This window comes from Notolabrus celidotus, chromosome 18 (genome assembly GCF_009762535.1).
Source record: "Notolabrus celidotus isolate fNotCel1 chromosome 18, fNotCel1.pri, whole genome shotgun sequence".
Taxonomy (NCBI): Eukaryota; Metazoa; Chordata; class Actinopteri; order Labriformes; family Labridae; genus Notolabrus; species Notolabrus celidotus.
Window position 1 is genome coordinate 28,101,659 of NC_048289.1, and position 17,555 is coordinate 28,119,213.

At 41.4% G+C, this 17,555-nt stretch overlaps 1 protein-coding gene across 1 annotated transcript; it reads right to left on the reverse strand.

Annotated features, from left to right (window-relative positions):
* Nucleotides 1-509: 509 nt before the first annotated feature.
* LOC117829853 (ATP-dependent RNA helicase DHX8-like) lies at nucleotides 510-15,862 on the reverse strand. Its single transcript, XM_034707569.1, has 23 exons — nucleotides 15,717-15,862; nucleotides 15,531-15,616; nucleotides 15,375-15,441; nucleotides 15,201-15,292; nucleotides 13,524-13,630; nucleotides 13,031-13,393; nucleotides 12,653-12,797; nucleotides 11,956-12,159; nucleotides 11,778-11,865; nucleotides 11,592-11,689; nucleotides 10,012-10,159; nucleotides 9,362-9,543; nucleotides 7,514-7,708; nucleotides 7,235-7,420; nucleotides 6,935-7,145; nucleotides 6,666-6,847; nucleotides 6,379-6,519; nucleotides 6,119-6,274; nucleotides 5,431-5,568; nucleotides 5,213-5,341; nucleotides 4,000-4,196; nucleotides 3,656-3,835; nucleotides 510-1,218 (listed from the first exon to the last, which is right to left on the reverse strand). Exons 1-23 carry the CDS (start codon nucleotides 15,823-15,825, stop codon nucleotides 999-1,001), a joined length of 3,624 nt encoding a protein of 1,207 aa, XP_034563460.1. The 5' UTR covers nucleotides 15,826-15,862; the 3' UTR covers nucleotides 510-998.
* Between the last annotated feature and the right edge of the window lie 1,693 nt (nucleotides 15,863-17,555).

Consider the following 17,555-nt stretch of genomic DNA (forward strand, 5'->3'; position numbering starts at 1 on the left):
AACGCAACGGAGTGGATCCAGTGGAAGTTAACACATTGACTAGAATAGAAACCGATCAGATCCAGTGCTGTGACGGATCAGAGAGGAAGCAGAATATATGTTGGTAGTGTTTCAGGTAACAAGCTAACTTCCATCTGGAGTAATGGAAATTGAAAATTCTGTTCTCTCTGATTTGGGGTTTTGTTAAGAATTTATGGCCACAGGAAGTGTAATATTTAAGATACAGATCAGAACTGGTGCCATGACGGATCGAAGACGGACTGGACATGGATCTGGTGGAATTATGTCGAAGTCTTCTTGCAGGATGATAAACATTATTCCAAAAACAAGCTGCATCTTAAATACCGGTGCACACATACTCAGGGTTTTACTGTACTTGCTTTCCTACTCCTAAAATAAAGACATCCTCCATGTCTGCACATTCATTCTAAAGCTACTACTAGAAGCCAATCGAGCTCATTGTGAGGTCCCTATGTATTGAATGAATGCACAAAAATAGTCGAAGCATGTCTGTTTGAAAATCTATTTTTGGTCCAAACAAACAATAAAATAAGTTCCATATTTGCTCATATCCATGCAGACAAGAAGGAATAATTCAGAGGCAGCAGCATTTAAAAGTGCGGTCAGTGTTTATCTGCGATTATCAAAAACAAATATCAAGTTTTCAGCTAAAAGTCAAACTGAAAATAACCAAAGGTGAACGGTTTCATAGAAAATACAACACAAGTAACGCTCATAACTTCAGGTTTTCCTCCTGACTCTGGTAATGACATCCCCAAGAAGGCAAAATGAAGGATTACTGACCATTTAAATATTAAGAGGCCATTCAGTGAGATGAATAATGAAGGTTTGATTACCGTATTTCTGCTAACAGGTTGTTATAATAACATTGAACTCCAAAGTGTCTGTTCAGCCGTTAGCCGGCTGGGTCAGTATGTGTGTTAGGGAGTTTGTCCACCTGGTGTTCAGACGGGGTTAGTCTAAGGCACGGTGGCTCTTCAGCGTCGTCTGAAGGCACGGGAGATCCTCCAGGCGTTCGGTTCCTCGTATCGGTTGTAGAGAGGTTCTAGTTTCTGCAGCCTCTTCTGCCGGCTGAGACGAGTCGGGTCCCCGACTCTGTAGAACGCCGGGGCGAACTCGACCAGCCAGCGCGGGTCGATGGTGGTCACCTCACGCATGTACTCTTTGGTGGTCAGCACTAACTCATGGTACACGAGCCTGCAGGAGGAAGAGAGAGGATGAAACACAGTTAATTATAAATAAAGATAAAACAAGGGAGCTTTTCAGTGACTAACAGAGCTGGAAGAAAACATTCAATCAATAAAAACATTAATATGCAACTAGAAACTTTAAGGTTTGATGAGCAGGAGATGTAGGATCAGGTACAGATGGCCCTTCTCTGTGTGGTGACACCAATAAGTCCCTTCAGAGACAGAGTCACCTTACATCTGAAGATAAACAAACACTATCCAAAGGTTGAAGCCTAAAAGTTGTGAACAAAGCAAATCAATAAGACAGACAAGCAGACAGCAGGAAGCCTGCAGAAACAATCACTGCCACCAATTTTTAGTGAATCCCAAATCACTGCTGTCGTGCAGAAACCTTGTATCTCCATCTGTCATGATGTATTTATTTTTAAATCAATCAATCAATCAAGCTTTATTTATAAAGCACCTTTCATACAAATCAAATGCAATTCAAAGTGCTTTACAGCGATTGAAAACAAGAAAGAAGCAGAAATAAAATAATGGCAAGACATTTAAAAAAAAGATGGATTTTACAAACCCCCTGAAAAGGAAAAGAATCCATTCTGCCCCTGTTCTGATTTCTCCACCTTTCTGTAAATGTGTGCTGAAACGAGCCGTTTCAGTTTTCAGTTTTTTTCATACGTCACAACGACATCCGGTCTGTAACAGGAAGTCAGAGCTCGGAGCTTGTTCAGCACAGAGACTGTATAAAATACAACTCAACTTCTCTGTTTTTCATTCCCTGCACACATGTGTGCTAACAAGGAGCTTAGGAGGGAGGCATGCTAGTTGTAGGCTGTCTTAATAAACACAAAGGTCGGTTTTACTCCCCACGTCTGCAGATTTGAAGATCTAGTGGATGATTTTTATTTATCATGGATAAGTGCTAGCGCTAGTTAGCATAGCCACATAGCTACATGTTCATAGCTGTAGCTGTGTACCAAGACACACGTCTACATGCTGACAAATAAAACAACAAGAAACACAGAATCTGTGACCAATCCTTCAGAAAGGACCTGCTGCCTTTCTGGTAGGGGTTGTTTTTTTCACGCTTTTTTCATCAATATATATTGGTCTAAGAGGTCCCCAAAACATGTCTTTAAAGTTTATGCTCAAAAAAACACTTTGAAATCAGATTTTGGTCTGCCTGTAAAGCCCTCTTCTTCAGTCCTCCTCAGAACACTCTGTTTTCTCTCTGACCACGCCCCCTCAGGAAGTGGATGTGCCTTGGCTGTCCAGCACGTTGATCTAATGTTTACATGTTGGCTGAATATACACAGATGCTCAGAGATCACGTTACTTCAACCCTCTGAATCTGATCCAGAATCTGATCCTGACGGAGAGGCGCCTGTAGCAGGACCTTTCTGAAGGATTGGTCACAGATTTAGTGTTTCTTGTTGTTTTATTTGTCAGTATGTTGACGTGTGTCTTGGTACACAGCTACAGCTACAGCTATGAACATGTAGCTATGTGGCTATGCTAATTAGCGCTAGCACTTATCCATGACAAATAAAAATCATCCACTAGATCTTCAAATCTGCAGACGTGGGGAGTAAAACCGACCTCTGCCAGAAAGGCAGCAGGACCTTTCTGAAGGATTGGTCACAGATTTAGTGTTTCTTGTTGTTTTATTTGTCAGTATGTAGACATATGTCTTAGTACACAGCTACAGCTACAGCTACAGCTACAGCTACAGCTACAGCTACAGCTACAGCTACAGCTACAGCTACAGCTACAGCTACGACATGTAGCTATGCTAGCGCTAGCACTTTTCCATTGAAAATAAAAATCATCCACTAGATCTTTAAATCGGCAGACGTGGGGAGTAAAACCGACCTTTGTGTTTATTAAGACAGCCTACAACTAGCATGCCTCCCTCCTAAGCTCCTTGTTAGCACACATTTGTGCAGGTAATGAAAAACAGAGGAGGGATTCAGTATTATTTTATACAGTCTATGGGCTGAACAAGCTCTGAGCTCTGACTCCGTGACAGACCGGATATTGTTGTTAAGTAACAAAAACACTGAAGTCTGAAACGGCTCGTTTCACACACATTTACAGAAAGGTGGAGAAATCAGAACAGGGGCAGAATGGATTTTTTTCATTCTCGGGGGGTTTGTAGACAGGGAAACATATTTCAGGTAGAGAACCATTAAAAAGTCGATTTTGCATGATATGTCACCTTTAACTTTAAAGGCAAATATTTAGACACTGCATTGATGAAATTCCTGTGGATTGACTTCCCCATCTAATCTCTTCATACTTCTGATAAAACCAGAAATTCATGCAGTTCATGAATCGTTCCACAGAAAGACAGGAAACACTCGGTTTAATAATATCAGTGGTATTTTAGAGTCTGAAGTAACGACTCCTCACACCATCTGAAGCCGTCTTTGAACAGGACTCACCATTCAGGCTGCCGGTTGAAGAGCGTGCTGGACGGGTGCAGGTACACCACCTGCTGGTCGATCAGGGTACGGTATCCATCATGGGGATGCTTCCTCGCAGCGTTCCTGAAGAAGCCGCTGCAGATCGCCTTCTGGACGCGCATTGAAGCTTTTCCACACGTGATCACGTCCAGCTTGTGTCTGAGGAGAGTTTGTGTGGTTTAATATTTGAGCACTGAACTTTAAATGAGCTGAATTAGATTTTTATTTTTCACAGACTTCATGAAGTCATAGGCATTGATACATCCAAGACAAATTAAATCACCGTGTCCAAAATGATGTATCGTTTGGAAACACATCCTCACCTGTCCATGATGCTCAGCATCTGTTTACGGATGTCCTGGGCTCTCTTCAAGGAGCGAGCTTGGATGAAGTTTTCGAAGCACCAGGGGTTGGAGAACTTGTTGTTCTTCCAGGAGTTGTAGACGGCCAGCAGGGTGAGGTGGTCTCCTTCAGGCTGGAAGAACTTTGTCTTTCTCTGATCAGCGAGGGCCTGCTTGTCCTGGAAGGTAAGGGATGAAGTTTTGTTTTTAAGTATTGAGGATGTTTTGTTGTTATTTCACAAAGCTTATCCAAGATGTTGCCTTGAAACATGCTTTAATGTTGTTTTCGTACATGAGTCACAATTTGATCAACCAGTTCAGAGCATAGACTGTAGAATTAATGGACGTAGTATCCGTGGTGCCATATTGGAAATGCTCAACTCAGCCTAACGCAGGGGTGTCAAACATACGGCCCGCGGGCCAAAACCGGCCCGCCGGAGGTTCCAATCCGGCCCACAGGTTGACTTTTGAAATTACAGAGAAGACATTGACTGCAATTTTTCAATCAATGTAACTGGTATTTCAATTTTGTCCTACAGGGGGGGCACCTGAATGGCACTCTGGGACTTTTTTTCCATAAAGTGAGGAAAAAGAATATTTGCAGTTTGCATAATCCGGTGGAAAATCATAGACTTTTTGGACCGGCTGGGGGGTCCATAAAGGTCTAGTATAATCTATCCGTTCTTTTGCAGTAAACATTGCACTCTGTCAGGTGGATGGGTAACCTGTGTGTTTGGTGTGTTTACAGCAGGTTTCAGGGCTTAAAGAATATAATATATGGCCCTATATGAGACTCCTCATGGCGAGAAATACAACAGCTGTTTTTGTAAAAAGTTAGTTCATGAAATATAAACATTTTCAAAATGTACTTGTACTTTTTTTTTGCAAACAAAGGGAAACATTTAGAGCTTTTGTTATTTATAGGTTATTATGTTGTGATTTTACAGGTCCGGCCCACTTGAGATCAAATTGGGCTGAATGTGGCCCCTGAACTGAAATGAGTTTGACACCCCTGACCTAACGTCTGTCGAGCTAGTGTGAGGTAAAGAGGCGGGCCTTTAGCCTTCCCTGCTCTAAGTGAGCATTAAGTCTCTGTAGAGGGTAATAGGTACAGTATTTTGTATTTCCTGTCAACAAATGTAGCCAAAATGAAGAAACCTGCCCCCTCTGACATCAAACATAATGCACAGCCCACCTTGGGTCTGTAGAAGATGTTCTGCACAGACAGCATGGAGACGATGGTGAGCATCTCTTCACTGCAGCCGAGGTGGACGGACATGATCAGCATCTTACACAGCATGGGCTCCAGAGGAAACTCAGCCATCTGAAACAGAACACACACTTAATGCATGAAAACCACGTCTGGACAACAAAGTGCAATCTGAGCTCATAAGATTTTCTAACTGTCCTCACCCTTCTTCCCAGCCGTGTGAGTAAGCCTTCGTCATCCAGTGCGCCCAGAGTGTAGAGCTGTTCCATGGCTATGATCAGAGTCTCCATGGGAGGAGCGTCCATGAAGTCGAAAGCAAGGAGGTCGTTGATGCCCATGGCCTGGAGAGAGGAGGAGAGGAAAAAGGAGGAAAAACATTACACTGACAATAATTATAATGCTTATTGAATATATTTCTGGAGGAGCAGCAGTCAGAGAGCTTTCTGTTTTTATGCATCAAAACGGTAAAACTCTGCATCCTGAAATCAGAATGGGGAGCTCTCTGCATGTTTTTTAATGTAAACTTAAGATGTACCTATTTAATCTGGCTTTTAATTAGTATTAATTTATTTTAAGCCCTTGACTGCATTATTATAATCCTTATTTTAAAATGTATTAAGTTATCTATTTATTCATTGTATTTATCTGATCTTTTTAACTTTAAATGTTTTTTAATTTTGCCTTCTTCTCTTATTTATTTTATTAATTTGAATGTATTATTTTTATCTTATTTTTAAGTATTTTTTCCAGATCATGTCTTTTATTATTTTACCATTTCTGTTGTTTTCTGTCTCTTTTTTTGTGAAGCACTCTGGGCTGCATGCTTGTATGTATGAAAGGTGATATATAAATAAAGTTGAGTTGAGGTGCTTGAAACAGTCTGATCATTACCTTCAGAGAGAGCACAGTGCTGGCCAAGTTGGTCCTCTGGATCTCAGGGACATTAGAGACCAGCATCTCGTCTCTGTAGGCTCTCTCTGTGTAGAGCCTGTAACACTTCCCGGGGCCTGTCCTCCCGGCTCGACCGGACCTCTGCTTGGCTTGAGCCTGAAAACAAATCAGAGAATTGTTAAAGGATCATGTTATGAAGGGAAAGAGAGTCAAATCCTTAAAACCACTGAGTTCATCAGGGAGGAAAATGTCAAATGTACCTGTGAGATGGGAGTCACCACCAGCTGATCAATGCCCGTCTTGGAATTATACACGACCTGTTTGACAAAGCCGGGGTCCACCACGTAGTAGATTCCATCGATAGTTAGAGACGTCTCTGCGATGTTTGTGGCGATGATGACCTGATGGAGAACAGGAAGGGGATCAGTTATAGATTCATCTTTAAGGTTTATGATTCATTCTGCGCTTAAAAGCCGCCTAATGGTCCAAATATTAAAACCTGGTACTCTAACTTTGTAACAAAAATAAGAACTGATGCATTTTATACCTTTCTGCTGCCTGGAGGTGCAGGGTCAAAGATCCTGGTCTGCATCTCACTGGGCAGAGCAGAATAGACCGGCAGAATGATGAGCTCAGGAACATCCGGCCCCAGAGACTTCATCCTCTCATACAGGATCTCACAAGCCGTGTCGATCTCCTCCTGTCCCGTCAGAAACACCAGGATGTCACCTGCACGAAGGAGAGGGAGTGAGTGAATGCTTTGGTTTTGAAGCTCATTCAGATTGCTTTTTATTGGACAGAAACAAAACTTGATACCTGGAGGCTCGGTTAGATGAATCTGCATGGCAGTGATGAGGCTGGCATCCAGGTAGTCCGTCTCAGGCTCTTTGGTGTACAGGACCTCAACTGGAAACGTCCTTCCTGGGATGGTAAAGATGGGAGCTTCAAAGAAATACTGGGAGAACTTCACTGCGTCCAGAGTCGCTGATGACACAATCAGCTTCAGGTCTTTGCGTTTCAGTATCGTCTGAAAGAGAGAGAGGCGGTTATCGTACGCCATGAGGTCATATGATGTACTTAACAAGGTTTATGAGCGCTGTTTAGAAAGTAGAGAACCTTTTTGAGAAGGCCGAACAGAACATCAGTGTGGATGGTCCTCTCATGGGCCTCGTCCAGCATGATGAGGGAATACTGGCTCATGTCCGGGTCGATCAGACACTCCCTTTGCAGCATGCCGTGAGTCATGTACTTGATTACGGTTTCTGTGCAGGTGCAGTCCTCAAAACGGATCGTGTAGCCAACCTGAGATGAAGATTAAGGGGAAGTTGAAGGTTATCTTATTTAAAAGGAAAGAAAATCCTCCGATGACAGATTTCTGGGAAGAAGATGACTCACCTCTTGACCCAGACGGCAGCCGTACTCCTCAGAGACTCTCTTGGCCACGGACATGGCGGCCACACGACGAGGCTGCGTACAGCCGATCTTACCCCGGGCGGTGTACCCGGCCTCTGCGAGGTACTGGGTGATCTGCGTGGTCTTACCAGAACCGGTTTCTCCAACTACGATCATGATCTGGTTGTCGTGGACAGCCTGTCGAGACAAAGAGTGGATCGGTGAAGTATGCAGAAACTAAAACACTGGTTCACTGACAGCTCAGGTTGAAGACAGGTCTGCTCTTAGCTCATCAAGTCTCTTCTGCAGTGGAATCAACTCCATTCATGAATTATTAGCTCCTCTCTTTTGAAGCAGCGTCACATGACGACTTCTGGTGTTCAAAAGTGAAGCCAACATGGAAGGCAGAAAACTGCAGTTCCTTGAGTGTCCACTTGGGGATAATTCCACAGGGAACACCGTACAGCTCAGGCCGTAAACAAAAGACACTGAAGGTGGTTACTGTTACGTTAGTGCTGACAACAAGGCAGAAGAAGTGACAGCAGTGATGGCATAGGTGGTATGAAAGAGAAGAGAAGGGAAGAGAAGAGATGGGATGGGAAGAAAGGAAGAGAAGAAAAGAGAAGAGAAGAAAAGAGAAGAGAAGAGATGGGATGGAAAGAAAGGAAGAGAAGAAAAGAGAAGAGAAGAGATGGGATGGGAAGAAAGGAATAGAAGAAAAGAGAAGAGAGGGAAAAGGAAGAAGGGAAGAGAAGAGGAGAGAAGGGAAGGGAAGAATAGAACAGAAGGGAAGAGAAGAGAAGAAGGGAATAGAAGAGAAGGCAATGGGAAGAGAAGAGAAAAAAGGGAATGAAAGAGAAGAGAAAATAAGAAAAGAAAAGAAAAGAAAAAGGAAGAGAAGAGAAGAGAATGAAATATAGCAGAAGAGAAGAGAAGAGTAGAAAAGAAAAGAAAAGAGAAGAGAAGGGATGGGAAGAAAGGAATAGAAGAAAAGAGAAGAGAGGGAAAAGGAAGAAGGGAAGAGAAGAGGAGAGAAAGGAAGGGAAGGGAAGAAGAGAACAGAAGGGAAGAGACGAGGAGAGAATGGGAGGGAAGAAGAGAACAGAAGGGAAGAGAAGAGGAGAGAAGGGGAGGGAAGAAGAGAACAGAAGGGAAGAGAAGAGGAGAGAAGGGGAGGAGAGAAGGGGAGGAAAGAAGGGAAGAGGAGAGAAGGGGAGGAAATGGCAGAGAAGTGAAGAGAAGGAAAGAGAACAGAAGGGAAGAGAAGAGAAGGCAATGGGAAGAGAGAAGAGAAAAAAGGGAATGAAAGAGAAGAGAAAAGAATGAAATATAACAGAAGAGAAGAGAAGTGTATCTGTTGTGATGATCTTCAGGCGTTGCATCATTTTTGCATCATCATCATCATTATTATTATTATGTGTCTGGTTTGATTGACAGGTGGGAGCGTTGTTTCTGTTTGTAAGGAGGCCTAAGGCCCACCTTAACTCTTCCTCTGCTGGTTTCTAGATTAGCTAAAGAGAGTTGGAGTCATTTCAAATATGGCGTCACTATCCTTTAACTTCATAAAGCCTCTTCAGAGACAGGAGGGTGACATCACTGAGACTACATCAATGTTTTATGCAGTCTAAGATCAGCATACATACACACTTCCTGCTTTCCATTACAGGGGAGAGTGTGAATGGTATAAGAGCATCTGTTGCATGAGCATTTGTGATAACTCACAAAACTCTGGGTCTGTTTAATCTGACAAAAAGTCTACCAGGGGGAAGTTATGACACTGTTTTTAAAGGCCTTTTAGACCAGTGGCCTCTGGATGTTGTAGAGAATCTCTGATCTGTCCTCTGCTCGTACCTGAACCAGCTGCTCCTTCAGCTTGTAGATAGGCAGGCTCTCTCTCTGCTGCAGGATGGAGAGCTCGGTCTTCTTGCCGTACGACACCTGGTTCCCTCCGAAGGCGTATCGTTTCCACGCCGGGAGATCGGGCGGCATCGCACCAATGCCTCTCATGTTGGCAGCGATCTGCCTTCCTTCATCTGCACAGGAGAGGAACAGGGAGTCCTGATTTAAGATCCACAATAACCTCCTACAATCTAGGATTCAATTTGAGCGAGATGAACTGCACTGATAATGAATTTTTCCAACAAGCTCTTCCCGTATTTAACTGAGTCAGAGGTAGGAACTGGGGTGGAAGGAACTTGTTCAGCCTCCGTTATCCCTTCAGGCTGTGGAAGACTGAGTCACAGTGCATTATGATATTATGTGTGTGCGCCAGTGTAAACTCATAGGGAAGCTAGATAAGCATCTCCAGTCATGCCCTAGAAACAAAGTAACAGCGTTATAGGCCTGGCACAAGACAGATGGGACAACGGTTCTTTACTTTTAAACTGTTTCCGATGTGCGGACATATCCGGGGCAAAAGAAAGCTCTGCTGGTTCTTAGATGTTAAAGAGATTTAAGAGGTTTACAGTTTTTACTGGATCATTAACAATAAGCCGTCTTACAATCAGGCATCGGGTCCACCCAGTTTTTGTGGAGACCGGTCGGGATGCAGTCCATCTCTGCTGCACGAGCCGCCTGCTTCAGCTCTCTCCTCTCCTTAGACAGAGCACTCTGCATCATGGCCGCCTGAGAGAGGGAGCCATCTGGATTCTAATGGAGCACACAAAAACAAGTGTTGGTGTGATGATGACAGAGAAATACGTCAGTGCTTAAATCCAAAACAAATCCAAATAAACTTCCAGGTATCTGATCTTTTTTATATGAGATGTGAGATAACTGATAAGAATCAGAGATCAAAGAAGAGCAAACAAGAACACACAGGCCCACATCATCATCTAGCTGAGGGTTTGTCATCAGGCTTAAAAACTCCAGACCCGGTCTAGACTACAGGATCTACTAAACATAACAAGAGATTTAGGAATGAGGTGATGTGTAAGGGAGAGGAGAAGAGCCACTGAACATTATTTTGGGGGAAGTTAGGACAGAAAAAAAAATCTGAAAAAGTTACAATTCTGGAATTAAACTCTGAACTCTGAGATTAAAGTAAAAATTTGGAGATTAAAGTCAGAATGCTGGGATTACATTTTGAATTCTCAGATACAAGTTGGAAATCTGGGATTGAAGTTTGAATTCTGGGATTGAAGTTTGAATTCTGAGATTAAGGTTAGATTTCTGGGATTAAAGTCAGAATTCTCAGATTAAAGTTTCAATTCTCAGATTAAAGTCAGAATTCTGGGATTAAAGTTTGAATTCTGGGATTAAAGTTTGAATTCTGGGATTAAAGTTTGGATTCTGGGCTTTAAATTAGAATTCTGAGATTAAAGTTACAATTCTGACTTTAATCTGAGAATTCTGGGATTAAAGTTTGAATTATGGGATTAAAGTTTAAATTCTGGGATTAAAGTTAGAATTCTGGGATTAAAGTTAGATTTTGGAGATTAAAGTTACAATTCTGACTTTAATCTGAGAATTCTGGGATTAAAGTTACAATTCTGGGATTAAAGTTACAATTCTGGGATTAAAATTTGAATTCTGGGATTAAAGTTTGAATCCTAAGATTAAAGTTAGAATTTTCAGATTAAAGTTAGAATTTTCAGATTAAAGTTAGAATCCTGAAATTAAAGAAAGATTTCGAAGATTAAAGGAATAATTCTGAGATAAAGTCAATATTATATGAAGTCAGAATTCTGGAATTAAAGTAAAAATTATAATTTAAATATCAGAACTCTTATTCTTATCTCAGAATTCTAACATTTATCTAAAAATTCTGATTTTAATACAAAAATCACGACTTTAAAAATCTTTATACTGTTCTCAACTCCCCCCAAAAATGAATTGTCCCTTATCCTCTTTTGTAGATGAGCACCATCTGCAGGCGGGTAAAGTAAAAGCTAATTTAATCAGCTACATAACTACTTCAGGTAATGAGTCTCAATCACGTCATAAAGACCCTAAAGACCCTGAGAAGCAGATACACCTGAGGAAAGTTAAAACTCTGATGGTGTTTATCAAACAGACTCTAACAATGTTTGATCTGCTCCATCTGCTCAACACCTCAGGTTCCTGAATCCTGGATATTTACCTTTACTATTTTGACTGGGCTCATGTTGGTGCTAAATTTGGTCTGTCCTCTCAGGAAAGGTGGCTCCTCTTCAACCAGGTCAACATCCAGGTCTTCATCTGTGGAGGGAAAGATATAAAATATATAACTGCCGTATAACATCTATTTTGCTTGAATTAGAAAAAATAACAACTTTTAGAGTTTTACCGTCATCATCGTCTATTTTGGGAAGGATTCCCGTCTCCTCATCAAATTCAGGGAACTCTTCTCTGGGAAGCACGTTGGCTGCAATCATCTGAAAGAAAGGAGACGTGTATTATTGTTACACGGTTAATAAAACAGAGAGGGAAGGTACCATCTATATGAGACTGTGCCGTATAAACACCTGTTTGATTTCCCATTTCTCCAGGTCGGTGATCTTAGTGAGCCGTTTGCGATCTGTTGTGCTTTCCTCTAATTCCAGCATGCTGGCTTCCACAGGGCGGTCAGGGTTCCTCATGGCCTCCTCTCCAGATCCAGATGCAGATGCAGCATCCAGGTGCCTTTTCCTGTTTGGGTTCAGGTCTTCACCTGTCTCCTGGTCCACATCCTGGAAGAAGAGTCAGAGGGGAACAATACACGATCAACACAGTGACCAAAACAAAGCAAAAAGGTTTCTGATTGGAATCCTAGCTGGAGCCTTTCTGTGTGGACTTTGCATGTGAGGGTTCAACTCTGCAGAGTCATCACTCAATTTGAAATGTTTGATCTGGATCAGATTTTCAGCAATTGCATTCTGATATCTGTTTATAGAGATAAATAGATCATCATAACATTACTGCCTACAGGAACTGGGATGTCATTAAAACGTGTGTTACGCCTGATTTTGCTCTCCATACAGACCTTTCTCCTGCATACACCAAAGCCTGCTAATACGATTGATGCCAAAACCCATGGGTACTGATTTTACATGTATATATGGAGTCTGTACATCCAGATTAAGCAGCCCCAACATATAATCTGCACCCAGGCACTGTTTGTGATTGGATCTATCTAGAGTCCTTACATTACAGTGTGAAGTTGGACTCTTAGACTTGGCTTACCTTCATGCTGAGGCTGGCTTTGGTTCCAGTGAATGAAAGCACCTTGACTTTCACTTTTTGGCTTTTGGTGACCACATCAGCCACGTTGGCTATACGTCCTTCTTTGCGCAGCTCAGAGATGTGTACCAAGCCTTCGTAGCGTTTTCTGCAGACAGTAGCAGGTTACAACAACGCTTAGCAAGGGTGGAAACATGAAAGAAGGTAAGAGGTAGTTAGTTGCAAAAAATGAAATCTAAATGTATCCTGACATCAAATGTAGAGGATTGTTTTTGTGAGATTCTGAAAACACAACATACTATATCAGACCATGTTTCTCTTCATGCTGGTGTTTCTTTGTATTGGTGTGCATGCATGTTAATGTGCAACTCAGCCTCTTACCTGAGACCTTCTAACTGCACAAAACAGCCAAACTGCATGATACTGCTGATTTTGCCAACATAGATGTCGCCCACGACCGGCTCCTCTGGCAGCGGTCTATCCACACGTCTATCACACCATCGGTCTGAGTCTCTGTCATCCTTCTTGTTGTTGTTGTTGTTGTTGCTGTCATCCTTGTTGTTGTTGTTGCTGCTGCTGTCACCGTCTCTTGGAGGGCTTGGTGGATGGTCACTCCAGCGAGACACCCGTTTCCTTTTAGGCTTAGTGCTTGCTTCTCCATCACGTTCTCTTGATCTGCTGCGTTTACGACCGCCATCTCTGTCAGTGTCTCGACCTCTGTCACCCTGCAGAGGCTGGGCTGACCTGATGATTGAGGACAGAAACAGATGTCCAGTGTCTCAAATACAAATCATTACCCATATACAGCGGCCTTTTGTGTAATCATAGAAAGCAGATTCTTTCCCTGATGGCAGGTATTCACTTCTTTCCTTACCTGTTATCAGAGCTCGGCCCACCGAAGCTTGGCATCAGCATCTCCAGCTCCTTCATGGCTGCTGCTGCGACCTGCTGATCATCTTTGTCTTTATGTGGTGGAGAAATCTGATGGAGAGGAGATATGTTTCATAACAAAATCTCCATAAGTTCATGTTTTCTAAACAGCTGTTTCTGAAATGGGTTTTTATTGATATCCAACTTTCCTATCGACTAACTTTTGTATTTTACTTTCTGAAACTTTCTTTTTAAATGCATTCCATTTAAACGGGAAAAGTCTCATTTATCGTTTCTGGTTCATTTAGTTTCCTTATTTGTTTATTTTTTTCTTGAATTACTCTGAGCCCTGACAGAGACTTGGGTTTTTTTTAGCATCAGAGGACCCCTAATTTCTCCTTCCAAGCATCCAAGCAGCTGAATTACTGGGTACTGGATCAGATGTTTGCAAAAAAAAGTACTGTCAAAGATTGGACACCAGGAGCAGGATGTGGTTTAGGTTAAGGAGACAACTAAATACAGTTTCCTTACTGAGTAAATTCAGAAGATAGCTGCATTTTCATGCAAATGAAACTGCAATACATAAAGTACATCCTCATGTGCTCAAAACAACAGCAGAAGTTAACAAAAAAACACTATTAATGAAAAGGAGCTGAGGAGTATTAAATCAGTTGCTTGTTTATCCTTGTGATCATCGCTGTTGGTACAGGGGAGAGTGAGATTTCTTTACTGTGGCCCAGGACACAGGAGGGAACACACTGCCAGGTCAATGTGGACTGAGACCTCAGGATGCATTCAAGTGCCTTTACACCTCTACTTTTAAGAGTTGGCGTAAAACTTTACTTTTGATCAAGCTTATAATTAGAGCTAGGTCAGGCTTGGACCAGCTCTTAGTTTTGTTGCCATAGGCGTAGACTGACACACTGGGATCCTGTCTTTCCCTCTCTCCCTCTCTCTCTCTCTCTCTCTCTCCTCTCTCTCTCTCTCCTCTCTCTCTCTCTCTTCTCTCTCCCCTCTCTCTCTCCCCTCTCTCTCTCCTCTCTCTCTCCTCTCTCTCTCCTCTCTCCTCTCTCTCTCTCCTCTCTCTGTCTGTCACTTAAGTTACTAACCATAGACCTTTCTGGAGTCCCTGAGCTCCCTTGTCTCATAGTTTCCTCTAGATCTCTGCTGTAGACGGCCTGCTGTTATGGACATACCAGACTCCAGCTGCTACAACTACTACTATCCGTCTCCTCACTATCATCTCTCTCTCTCTTCATCTCCCTCTATCCCTCTCTCCAACTCGGTCTCAGCAGATGTGTGTCTAACATGAGTCTGGTCCTGCTGGAGGTTTCTGCCTGTTAAAGGAAGTTTGTAAATGTAACTTGCTAAATGCTGCAAAGTGCTCTGCTCATGGTGGATTAAGATGAGATCAGACTGAGTCCTGTCTGTAAGATGGGACTGGATCTTATCCTGTCTTGATGTTGGGTCTTTGTTAATAATAGAACATAGAGAACGGTCTAGACCTGCTCTGTTTGGAAAGAGTCTGAGGATGACATTTGGTGTGATTTGGTGACTGGTAGTTGACACCAGGTATGAATGAGGCCATAGGGAGTGAGTGCAGGTGTGTGTGTCTTTAGTTTGAGTTATTAGGTTTGATATTTGTCTGGTTTGGGTTTATATGTTGTCATTAAAGCCTTACCATCCACACAGGATCATCTGGTTTACATAAAGCTGGGTATTTCACCTTCAGCTTGTCCCTCTCACTTGGTGGTTTGGTCTCTGTTTGATGAGCTGTGATCAGAGACAGAGGATTATGCAACAGTAGAACATAAACACCAAACACTATTACATATTGCTAGAGGAGGTTCTGTACCTTTACTTGTAGATGCTGTGGGTCGCATAGTGTGAATAAGTCTGAGTAGATTCCCAGTGAGTGTATCCTGAGGAATAAAAACATTGGTTTAATGTGAAGACACAGTGAAATGGCAACAAACAGAATAAGTTCGGTGTTGTGAAAATGCAAACTCACAGTAAAATCTGCTCCATTTTGACAAAGAACAGCTTTAAACTCTTCAAACGTTGGATGTGTTTCTGCGAGGCTGATGATGAATTCAGCTGTGGAGCAGAAACTGATGTTTACACACTTCCTCTGACTTTATTTACACGTGAACAGGATCATGTTAGCAAACAACGCTGTCATGTATCGAAACCTTACCTAAGTCTTTTTCACTTATCCCTAAATGATTCTCCAACTCCGTGCAAACCTTCGACACCAGAGATAAATACTCAAGACGTTGGATTTCGTCTGAAGCTAAAGCCGCCATTTTTGTTGTTGTTTAGTGAACCGGAAGTGATTCTTCTTCTGAGGTTTAGTGCTGCGGCGTGTTGAGCGCTGCTGCCCCCTACTGGTCACCCGGCAGATTACAATAAGTAGAGCGCAGACTGGGAGGACATTAAAACCTTACTGATATAGGGCGATTTTAAGGTCCATGTCATTCATTCAAGTAATTCCATTGTATGCATTTAATGCTTTAACATTTTTATTATTACTTTACACACTTTCCTGCTCTACTCTGGGAATCTATGTTCAGCTCTTGAGTGACCCAGCACTTGGTACTTTGGTCATTATTGTGGTGATGTTAATTGTTGATGAAGATATTGGAAGGTCTTAAATGGTTTGGTTGCTTCATTGTAGATGTTCCTTATTTTATTATTATAACAAAAAAAACAAACAAACAAAAAAAAATGTCCTTATTTATTTTTGTGCATTGCCTTTACACTGCTTGGCAGTACCTGCATCCAAATGGACTTGAAGCACTTTGTTACTCTTACTGATCTTGTTTCCTCTTGTCTAGATCTTTGCTTGTGTTGTTCTTGTTCTCGTATGTACGTCACTTTGGATAAAAGCGTCTGCTAAATGACATTGTAACATTGTAACATTGTACTTTATAGCCATTGGCCCAAGTGATAAAATAAAATATGGGGTTTCAAAAATGACAGTTTCTTAATGAATTAACTTTTAGAAATGATGAAAACTCATAAGGAGGTTTAATTTTCTTATTTTAGTCAACTGCATTATTAAACTGTCACTTATAAATATTATTATTATTATTATTTTTATTATTAGAAGTAGTAGAAGTATCCAACATAAATCTAGCTTTATGTCTGTATGGCTTTTTAATTGTTCTTTATTTTGCACATCCTTGAGTCATTGTTCAGCACTTTGTAACATAGTTTTTGAAAAGTGCTCTATGAATAAAGATTATTATTATTATTATTGTTGATTTATATAGCATCTTTCATACAAATCAAATGCAATTCAAAATGCTTTGCAAGGATGGAAAACAAATAAGAAGCAGAAATAAAATAATGGAAAGAGATATTAAAAAACAAATATTGATTTTAAATAGAGACTAATGCACACCAACAACAATCAATTATTTGTAATTAAAAAAAGTTAAAGTATCAAATTAACATTAAAGGCACTATGAGGAGTTTTTAACTGGCTGAGAAACAGACTGAAACTGATACTGATGCCTCTTTATGACCCTCAAAAGCAAACAAGACCATCTACAACAACACTGATATCTTCTCTGTTGTCATTTTAATGTCTAAAACTGCTCTGAGGGGGTAGGTGTCAGAACAGATGATTGACATCTCGCTTTAGAAACACCCTTTTTTTGGTTGTTTTCATTGCAAATAATCACATAGTAAGATAAATCTAAATGTTCAAAGACAACAGGATGAGATTATTGTCTGGAGACACTTATTTTGCATGTACAGGACAAGAGATAAGAGGTATCACTTTGTCCACAAGGGGGCGCCAGAATCGATACAAGCTAAAAGTTCCTCACAGCAGCTTTAAGAATATAAATAGTTAAAATAAAAAAATAAAAAAATGGAGGATAGGTGATGCAAAGGGGTGGAAATATTCCAAATTGGAAACTTTCCATGGGAATTAACTGGGAATTGAAGGTAATTTAATGGAAAGGTATCATATCCAAGCATACATGTTTGTTATAAGCAGACATCCATCCAAAATAATACAATTAAA